Below are 9960 nucleotides of genomic sequence, written 5' to 3' on the forward strand. Positions count from 1 at the left end.
CCGAATTGTAAGGGACTCCTTCGGTCGTTTTGCTGTATCTATGATTACTTGGATGCGAGGACCATCCAAAGTCTCGCGCCTCAAGGTACTGAAATCGGTAGAGAGCGGGGTCCCTATGCATGAGGCGATCTTGCTCACCGCCGTAAGATTCCAAAGTTCCAGGGGCAAGTCCACCAACCTCAGCTAGATTGGGACCATGACTTCAGGATCCATATCCGGATCAAACTTCTTCGGCAAAGGTTGAAGCACCAAGGGTATCCCGAAGATGTCAAACGGACCTTGCTGGCGGATCTTTTCCATCGCTTCATCGCTACCAAACTGGAAGCAGAGCCAGCCCTTCCGATGAAACGTAACTCGTGATTTGCACTTCCAACGCCCCATTAGGTCGAAAATAGCCTCCTTGCCGGGGAACCGGCCAGCGAACCTGCCAATTAAACATTAGCCCCATCCGCGAGGGACGAGGGTGACATCAGGTTCATCGAGAATGAGGAGGTCAGAATTTAACATTTCATAATTGATAAGGGTCAGATCCTCTTTTTGGAATCTCGGGTCCACGTCGAATTGTGCGGCCCTCTTGAGCCATGCATGATATGCCGGGAGTACTTCCATGGATCGCTCGTCACCCGCTGATGTCTCCCCCTCCTGGTAATGCGTTTCGTCGGGTGCGATCCGCGGCTCGTCAGGTGTCTCTGGAACACAGCCTGCTTCATCGTGGTCGCTGATGTCGACCGACCCGCCTTTGTTCGTGTGGAGGTAGTCGGCGTATTGTTGTCTCATAGCTGCTTTAATCACTTCATCATTCTCATTCTTCTTGTTTTTCTTGGGAACGACTTCGCTCCAGCTCTTATCCGGGTGGCGGTGGGTTTAGGGTTTAGGGTATATTTATATGTTATACTCCATCTGTCCCATAAAAATATGCACTCTTCCCTTTTTACTCCGTCCCACCAGAATATTCACCTTCTAATTTTAGAAATTCTTTTCTCTCTAACAAGGTTGGACCTATTTCCACTAACAATACTTTAACTACTTTTTTTCTACCTTTCTTACTTTATCAATTGTGCATTAAAATCCGTGCACAACCCAAAGTGTATATTTTTATGAACGGAGGGAGTATCTATTATGGGAAGAAGAGAGTACTCCCTCTGTCCCAAGGGAGATGATCCTTTCCTTAGGCGACACGGGAATTTATGCACCTTTATTTTGTTTGAGAAGTGAAGAGAGTAAAGTAAGTGAGATAGTATAAAGAGGAGAGAAAAGTATTTTCATTTTTAGTAATGGATCATTGATAAGGCCCATTTCATGCATTGGTTTAGGGGTAAAATGTACGCTACTTGATCGGTTTTATCGCGCAAAGCAAGTGTTAAATGTGCAGAAATGCCGCTTGACCAAGGCAACAAGGCCAAACTGATCAAGCAAGTACAATAAGCGAAAAAGCCAGAAAGCGGGGGAGTTGATCAAGGGGGGTAATCAAGCAGTCAAGGAGGGGACCACTGGCTTCCAGAAGAAGGACATGTGAGGCAATGAGCTGGATGGTGCGCATCATACTGTTATCAAGGACAACGTTCTAGAAGGGGACACGTGCTGATATATGAGACGCAAGGACGGAGCTGAGTTATGAATATGTTACTGAAAAGCGTCGTCATTCTAGAAGGAAAGCACGTAGCAATCGATGAGTAGCTCACTCTCAGCGTGAGCGAATATTCCCTGCCAAGATCGTTATCCAGCTGGAGGTCGTTGGCGAGCTTATAAATAGAGGATGTGCCACCACGAAAGAAAATCCGATCTTTTACTTTCCGTCTTTAGTTTAGTTAGTTCTCTAGTTTAGTCAAGTCCTTTAGATAATTTAGATAAAGTAATGCTTAGTTAGAGAAAAGGGCGACCGAAGGGAGCGCTACAGAATACTCTATATCTATCATCGTTGTCTCAAGTTTCCTGCCGAGGATCTTCTCGGTTTACTTGCTTTCGTATTTTCCGAAGTGTTAGCTTAGTTTAATTTCAAGTTGCTTTGTAGTTAAAGTTTCGATCTTTCTGTACTTCGAATGTCCGCTGTACTCGTTTGGATTCTGAGAATAAAATCAAAGTTGTTCTGTTTTCATCATCATGTTTACTGTTCCAAGTAGTTAATTTTCATTCCAGTCTGAAATTCAATTGACACAGTAATTAAAATTTCCTTGAGCAAGTAGTTAGTTACTTTTCTGTCTAAGGTAAAATCAATAGACAAAAACCCCCAAAAGTTAAAGCGTGGCAGCAGCCAACCCCTTGTTCACTACTCACACACTTGATATATGAGCTTCTCTGTGGGATCGACCCCGAACTTGCCGCTTTACTATTAAAGTAGTGCAAAATTGAGAGTTTATAAATTATATTGGTGGCGTGCGAGAGCGAGATCAACTTGATCAAGTGGCAACGACATTTGCTAACTGATCCATCCGGTTCAGTTATCTCTTCCATATAACTTGAATCAAAGAAACCGTCAAGTCGTATCCACAGGTCCGCCAATCATCTAAGTTGGTACAAATAAAAAAAGAAAGTGAGTCATTTTCAATAGTACGGAAGGAAGTACTACTTCATCCGTCCGCAAATAGGAGTCCCGTTTTTCTATTTTAGTCCATCTGCGAATAGGAGACTGACTCAACTTATTTTAACACAAGAAATTCCCGCAAGTGTACGGGGCTAATGTAGCACAAAGCAAGCAAGAGTATCGTATCCCACAGAGACAAAATGTATAAACTCAAGTACCACAGACCGATTTTAACTACTATCTAGACGATTCAAAGGTTTGGTTGATTCTTGGAAAAACAATTAAACATAAACAAGTTAAAAGCACGCAACAAAGGATAGGTTTCAAATAAGAGAACGAGGTAGAGCTTTGGATCCGACTACAATACCCACAATGTAAACAACTCAACAACTTTGATTACCCGTTGAAGTCTCTAGGATTAGAAGGACAATCGCTATTCTAGGCTAAGCCCCCTCTCGAGTGCACTCAACCCGTTGATTAACTATTAATATTGAAGTCTCCTTCTATACTTCACAATTAACTCCTATACTCAAAAGATTCAAGTTCTCACTCTAGAATTCCTTCTCTCGAATGCAAATTATCTAGGTGTTGTTCATTCTTTTATCAATCCTAATTAGGTATCTCTCGATTACTCAAAACTAGGTCAATATATCCAATTGGTAGCTAGGCAATTGAATTGAAAGGCACAAGAATGAAACAAAATAATCACAAGAGCATAGGTAATCAAAAGCTATTGAATCAATCACAAGTATTCATTGTAGTCTTCACCAAAACTCTACAAATGATTTAGCTACTCATATTCAACTCAAAAACATAAGAATAAACCATAGTCATTTAATAAAACATGAAAACCAATGAAAATACTCCCAAGGGTGGATTGAACGGAAATTCGTCTTCGTCTTCAATCTTGTTGAGGATTAGGACGCCTTTCCTCTCAATTCCACTCTCCAAACCTTCAAAAGCTGCTATGGGGCGTGTCTGATCTCCTGAGGTCGAAAACCTAGGTCTCCTTTTATACTCGGGGCGGAAATATTCAATCTCGCAGAACACATTGCCCGGCCGGGCGATTTTAAGTTGCCAAAACGCCCGGTCGGGCGAACTTTCTGGAGTCGCGACCAAAACGCCCGGTCGGGCGTTTTCCCCTTAAAAATCGCCCGGTCGGGCGTTTTCTCTGGAATCCTCCAAAAGGTCGCGCATTGAAGCGCGCCCGGTCAGGCGATTCTTCCTTCAAGCTTGTTTTCAAGTCATTTTCATCTGTTTCAGCTCCAAACACTCGACAAACTCGTCAAAACACTTATGTAGTGGATAATGGATGTAAACTCAAGTAGTATGCTACATAAACACTGAAATGTTCACGTTAAACATCCAAAATACTTGCCAAACCACGAGTTTATCAACTCCCCCAAACTTAAACACTTATTTGTCCTCAAATAAGAAGTAGAAAACATAGAATGCGAACTCGTGTAAGTATGTTGGATTGTCATCACTTCCTCAGTAAAAGAAAACAGAATTATCATGCATCAATAACTTCGCATACTAGTACACCAAAATGAACATTGCTTCATGCTACTAGCACGTATTCCACTTTGTCAATTTGCCCTCACCGGAAGTATATAGTGTGATAAAATTTTTTCTTCTTTCTCTCACTCTCAAAGTGTATGTGTATAAAATGGACCTCTCAAATCAATAAAAAATGTATAGCTTACCATAAGCTTGCTCGAAGTCTAGACTCTCCTCTACTGTGTTGTGACTACAGATTTAGGATCCGAAAGGTCTTTACTAGAGGTTGTAATGTAAGGCTCTTTGGTAAGGTGAGGAAATATTTTGCTAAAAAGTTACTAAACCCAATTATAGCAAAAGTGATCAATTTCACTACATCAAACTTAGTACCCCACCAACCATTCGAATCTCAGTAAATTCTAGACTTTGTCAAGATTTCTTCTCACTTCCCAATTCCTTTAATTTTTTTTTCTTTTCAAGATCTTTTTTTTTGTGCATCATTTCCTTTTTTTCTTATGCCCAACCAATTCTTTCATTCAAACAAAGATGTCTATGCACTTTTCACAAGTAAACGCGCTACTTTTCTTTCTACCTTATCTCTCCAACTCTTTTCACAAAATATAAACTAAAATTCACCAAGAGTGTATGGATATTCCCTTTTATTTAGCTTCCAAAGAAAAAGGCTTTAAAGGCTCAAAGTGGCTAGCTAGGGAAAAATATTATGAATAAGGTCATAAATTTGGATATCAAAAGTAGCTAAGAAGGATGGCCTAACGTCCTCTCCTATTCCTATAATCACTATGTAGACTCAAGAAGACCGCGAGCAAGTTCTAGAAACATATAACATAGTTGATGAAAAATCACACATTTTTGGAAAAAGATATTGGCTCAATTCTCACATGGTATTTTCGGCAAATGACAAAGCAACGAGCAATTCACTCTAGGCAAATCACAAGAAGGAAATACGAGTTACTTAGCTAAATCAACAAGTTTTCACAAACATTTTACGCAAGTTCTCATCATAGGCAATTCATCCAACAAACCTACTTAATTCATCTCCAAATGTCTCCAACTTCCCATTCAATTTCACCCAATGGAGTATACAAAAAGAAACAACACAAACTAATAAAGCACACACAAGGAAAACTTCACTAATCAACAAATCAATTACGGTACCATCAAATAAAGAGAGAGAGAGGTAAAAGAAGGAATCCACTAGACACCCCCCCAAACTTATTCCAAGCAAAGCTGGGATAAGTTTGAAAGATAGTGGATCTCTCATGTACCTTCACTGCCGAGGAAGAGGCGCCACTGGCCACGAGCATTGATGTCGTTTTTCACCCATCAAAGCCTATTTCCCTGTTCCACTCAAAACACAAAGAAAACACAAAAACACACCAAAACGAGAACAAAACAAAAACACACCAAAACACACAAAAATAAAAAATTTACCTACTAGGGGTTGCCTCCCCCATAGCGCAACTGTTTAACGTCGTTTGCCCGACGGATTTCAAGCTTTCACTTAATGATCCAATCTCACTCGGATAATGTCATCGGGACCCTTCTTCACTTTAGCGGCCAAGTAGAGCTTGTGTAGACGTTTCTTCCACCAAGTGGGCTTCACATCAGCCCCAACAACACCTTCTTTAGGTATTCCAATTTCCACTTTGGCAACCTTCATCTTTTTACCCCCCAATCCATGTTCATCTTTAAACATCCATTCAGGCATAAATATTTCCTCCAAAGGATTCTCAACCTCATCATCCCTAGCCCTCACATGTGCCGCTTGTATCATCTTGCACTCTTCAACTTTTAAGGGCACCTCTTTCACTCTCTTGGACTCTTCCACTTCATGACGTTTCATCTTGTCCAACAAGGAGAGAATGATCGTCTTGTTTCCATGCCTAAGGGTGAGTTCTCCCTTAGTGACGTCAATTAGAGCTTTTCCAGTTGCTAGGAAAGGTCTTCCAAGGATGAGAGGGACATTTGGATCCTCCTTCATGTCCAAAACAACAAAATCCACGGGGAAGATAAAATCATTTACCCTTACTAATACATTCTCAAGGAGTCCATTCGGGTATTTGACGGATTTATCCGCCAATTGAAGGGTAAATGTAGTTGGCTTCAAGACACCAAATTTCAACTTTCGGAAGAAGCTTAAAGGCATGAGATTTATGCTTGCCCCTAAGTCACACAAGGCCTTAGTTTGCCTATCATTCCCGATCACACAAGAAATGTTAAAGCTCCCCGGATCTTTCATCTTTGCCGGCATCTTTTCTTGGATGATTGCACTACAATTCTCGGTCAAGTTTACGGTTTCATAATCAACCAACCTCTTCTTCTTGGACACAATCTCTTTCAAAAACTTGAGGTAGCCGGGCATTTGTTGGAGAGCCTCAATAAGAGGAATATTGAGGTGCACTCTCTTGAAGATCTCAAGGAACTTAACAAGCTTCTCATCCAACTTCTTCTTTTGCACCACTTGAGGAAAAGGAATTTTAACCTCTTGTGGCGTGGGAGGAGCAATTGCCTCGGGTTGAATCTCAGACTGCATAAGAGGTGCTTCCATCTCAATCTCCTCTTCTTCTTTCTCTTCGGGTACTTCTTTAGCTTCCACCTCGGGCATAAGAAGATTCTCATAGCTTGTCCCACTCCTTAAGTAGATTGCCTTGCAATCCTTGGGGTTCACATTTGGCTGTCCTGGAAACTGCCCTGGCTTATGCTGACTGCTCACAGCTTGAGCAATCTGACTCATCTGCGTCTCTATGCCCTTCATATGTACTGTCATGCTGTGGACATCATTCTCAACCTTCTCCAGCCTTTGATTGGTATGCTCCATGTTCTTGTGTGACTGTAACATGAATGCACTCAGTATATCTTCTGTACTTTTCTTCTGCGGCTCAGTGATCATCCCTTGGGAAACTGTGAACCCCGATGGTGGCTGGAGGGAATTGTTGGGGTTCCCATACGACAGATTAGGATGCACCTTGTTCCCAAAATGATTGTAACCTCCACCCACTAGAGTGGGGTGGGAGTTGTTATAGTAGTTGTTGCCCCCTTGGTGTATGTAGTTAACATCCTCTACACCCTCTTGTCGCTCCTGCACCACCTGTCCCATCCCCATGAGATCTAACTTCTTGTGGAGGAGCTCCATATGTTTGTACATATTGTCCATCTGGCTACTCTCTGTGGCAGAGGCTACCCTGTGCACTCTACTCCTCTCATTGTTCCAGCCTTCATCATTAGAGGTCACCTTCTCAATCACCTCCATGGCCTCTGCTTCTCCCTTCTTTAGCAGTGATCCCCCTGCGCTCAAATTTAGTTCCCGCTTTGCTTCAGGCAGGCACCCCCTATAGAATGTCAGGACTTGATGCGTCGGATTCAATCCATGGTTGGGGCACCTCTTCATCAGTCCCTTAAATCTTTCCTAAGCTCCTCGAATACTCTCTTGGGGAGTCATCTCAAAAGAAATGATTTCTGACTGCCTCTTCAACGCCTCACTCGGTGGGTAGTATTTTTCTAAGAACTTTTCCACCATTGCCTCCCACGTACGAATAGAGTTGGGCTCCATACTGTCCAGCCAATCCTTGGCATCATCCTCCAGAGAGAAAGGAAACACCCTTAGTCTGATCTGCTCATCTGTGACTCCATTTATCTTCGTCGTGTTGCAGATCTGGATGAATTTAGTGAGATGCTTGTTAGGATCCTCGGTGGGTCGGCCTCTGAAAGCATTGTTCTCAGCCATCTGAAGTAGTCCTCTTCTGAGTTCAAATGTGTTGGCATTGACATTGTTGCCAACAGTTGGGTTTGCCACCCCATGATAGGCATACATGTTTTGAAGAGGTACCACATTCTGCCTTTGATTTAACTGCCTCTGCAAGTCTTCGAGCTGTTGTTGAAGTTGAGCATTCGTTGGAGGAGGCGGTGGTGGAACATTATTCTCGTCTCCGTTCTCCATCAGAATAGGAGAATGTGGCTCAAACTGAATAGGGGAGTGAACTGGTGACGGAGTAGGTGACGGTGATTCTTGAACCGGTGAAGGTGATCGTCTATGGACCGGAGAAGAGACTCGGATCCTTTGATTTAGCCTTCTCAAAGCGTTTCTCTTTCTGTTGGATGCTTCGATCTCAAGATCGATAGGCTCTAAAGGTAGACCTCTAGAGCGTGTGTGCATACAATCTGGAACAAGAAAACACAATGTGAGAGCTTAAAAATAAAATAAAAATGAAAACAATAAAGTCTAAACTAGTAATCTCTATCTTTACCACAATATTGAGCTAAAGTAACCCAAATTGTCCCCGGCAACGGCGCCAAAAACTTGACTCAACTTATTTTAACACAAGAAATTCCCGCAAGTGTACGGGGCTAATGTAGCACAAAGCAAGCAAGAGTATCGTATCCCACAGAGACAAAATGTATAAACACAAGTACCACGGACCGATTTTACCTACTATCTAGACGATTCAACGGTTTGGTTGATTCTTGGAAAAACAATTAAACATAAACAAGTTAAAAGCACGCAACAAAGGATAGGTTTCAAATAAGAGAACGAGATAGAGCTTTGGATCCGACTACAATACCCACAATGTAAACAACTCAACAACTTTGATTACCCGTTGAAGTCTCTAGGATTAGAAGGACAATCGCTATTCTAGGCTAAGCCCCCTCTCGAGTGCACTTAACCCGTTGATTAACTATTAATATTGTAGTCTCCTTCTATACTTCACAATTAACTCCTATACTCAAAAGATTCAAGTCCTCACTCTAGAATTCCTTCTCTCGAATGCAAATTATCTAGGTGTTGTTCATTCTTTTATCAATCCTAATTAGGTATCTCTCGATTACTCAAAACTAGGTCAATATATCCAATTGGTAGCTAGGCAATTGAATTGAAAGGCACAAGAATGAAACAAAATAATCACAAGAGCATAGGTAATCAAAAGCTATTGAATCAATCACAAGTATTCATTGTAGTCTTCACCAAAACTCTACAAATGATTTAGCTACTCATATTCAACTCAAAAACATAAGAATAAACCATAGTCATTGAATAAAACATGAAAACCAATGAAAATACTCCCAAGGGTGGATTGAACGGAAATTCGTCTTCGTCTTCAATCTTGTTGAGGATTGGGACGCCTTTCCTCTCAATTCCACTCTCCAAACCTTCAAAAGCTGCTATGGGGCGTGTCTGATCTCCTGAGGTCGAAAACCTAGGTCTCCTTTTATACCCGGGGCGGAAATATTCAATCTCGCAGAACACATTGCCCGGCCGGGCGATTTTAAGTTGCCAAAACGCCCGGTCGGGCGAACTTTCTGGAGTCGCGACCAAAACGCCCGGTCGGGCGTTTTCCCCTTAAAAATCGCCCGGTCGGGCGTTTTCTCTGGAATCCTCCAAAAGCATTGTCTTCGTCTTCGAAAGGGCTTCGCGTGAGTATCTTGCACGCCCCCATCGGAGTCCGGATGAGAGAGTTATGGCTATTATACGAAGGTCGCGCATTGAAGCGCGCCCGGTCAGACGATTCTTCCTTCAAGCTTGTTTTCAAGTCATTTTCATCTGTTTCAGCTCTAAACACTCGACAAACTCGTCAAAACACTTATGTAGTGGATAATAGATGTAAACTCAAGTAGTATGCTACATAAACACTGAAATGTTCACGTTAAACATCCAAAATACTTGCCAAACCACGAGTTTATCAGAGACCCAGTTCACTTTTACCATAAATGGTAATAGGGTCCCACCTTTTACCAACCTATTCACCACTTATTTTATTTAAAACTAATATATATAAGTGTTATCCCTATTTTATAACTTTTTTCTATCCATTTTTATTAATATTTCTTAAATCTGGTGTCGTCAAAAAATAGAACTTCTAACGACGGACGAGGAAGTAGTATTTTACTCTTTCATGCTTTCGTTTCTTTTGTCTGTAATTCAG

The 9960-nt window shown here is 41.8% G+C and overlaps 1 protein-coding gene across 2 annotated transcripts; it reads right to left on the bottom strand.

Annotated features, from left to right (window-relative positions):
• Positions 1–4160: 4160 nt before the first annotated feature.
• LOC121742192 lies at positions 4161–9280 on the bottom strand. Of its 2 annotated transcripts, none has more exons than XM_042135261.1 (2): positions 9099–9280; positions 4161–8200 (listed from the first exon to the last, which is right to left on the bottom strand). In XM_042135261.1, the coding sequence occupies exon 2, from the start codon at positions 7428–7430 to the stop codon at positions 5544–5546; it is 1887 nt and encodes a 628-aa protein (XP_041991195.1). In that variant the 5' UTR covers positions 7431–8200; positions 9099–9280; the 3' UTR covers positions 4161–5543. The 2 variants fall into 2 exon arrangements, with proteins under 2 accessions (XP_041991195.1, XP_041991194.1); XM_042135260.1 differs by having other exon boundaries at positions 9087–9280.
• Between the last annotated feature and the right edge of the window lie 680 nt (positions 9281–9960).

Source organism: Salvia splendens, chromosome 7 (assembly GCF_004379255.2).
Source record: "Salvia splendens isolate huo1 chromosome 7, SspV2, whole genome shotgun sequence".
NCBI lineage: Eukaryota > Viridiplantae > Streptophyta > Magnoliopsida > Lamiales > Lamiaceae > Salvia > Salvia splendens.

Bases quoted from the DNA above. Each gene is read 5' to 3' on its own strand.
- LOC121742192 (XM_042135261.1), bottom strand. From the start codon at position 7,430: ATGAAGAGGTGCCCCAACCATGGATTGAATCCGACGCATCAAGTCCTG.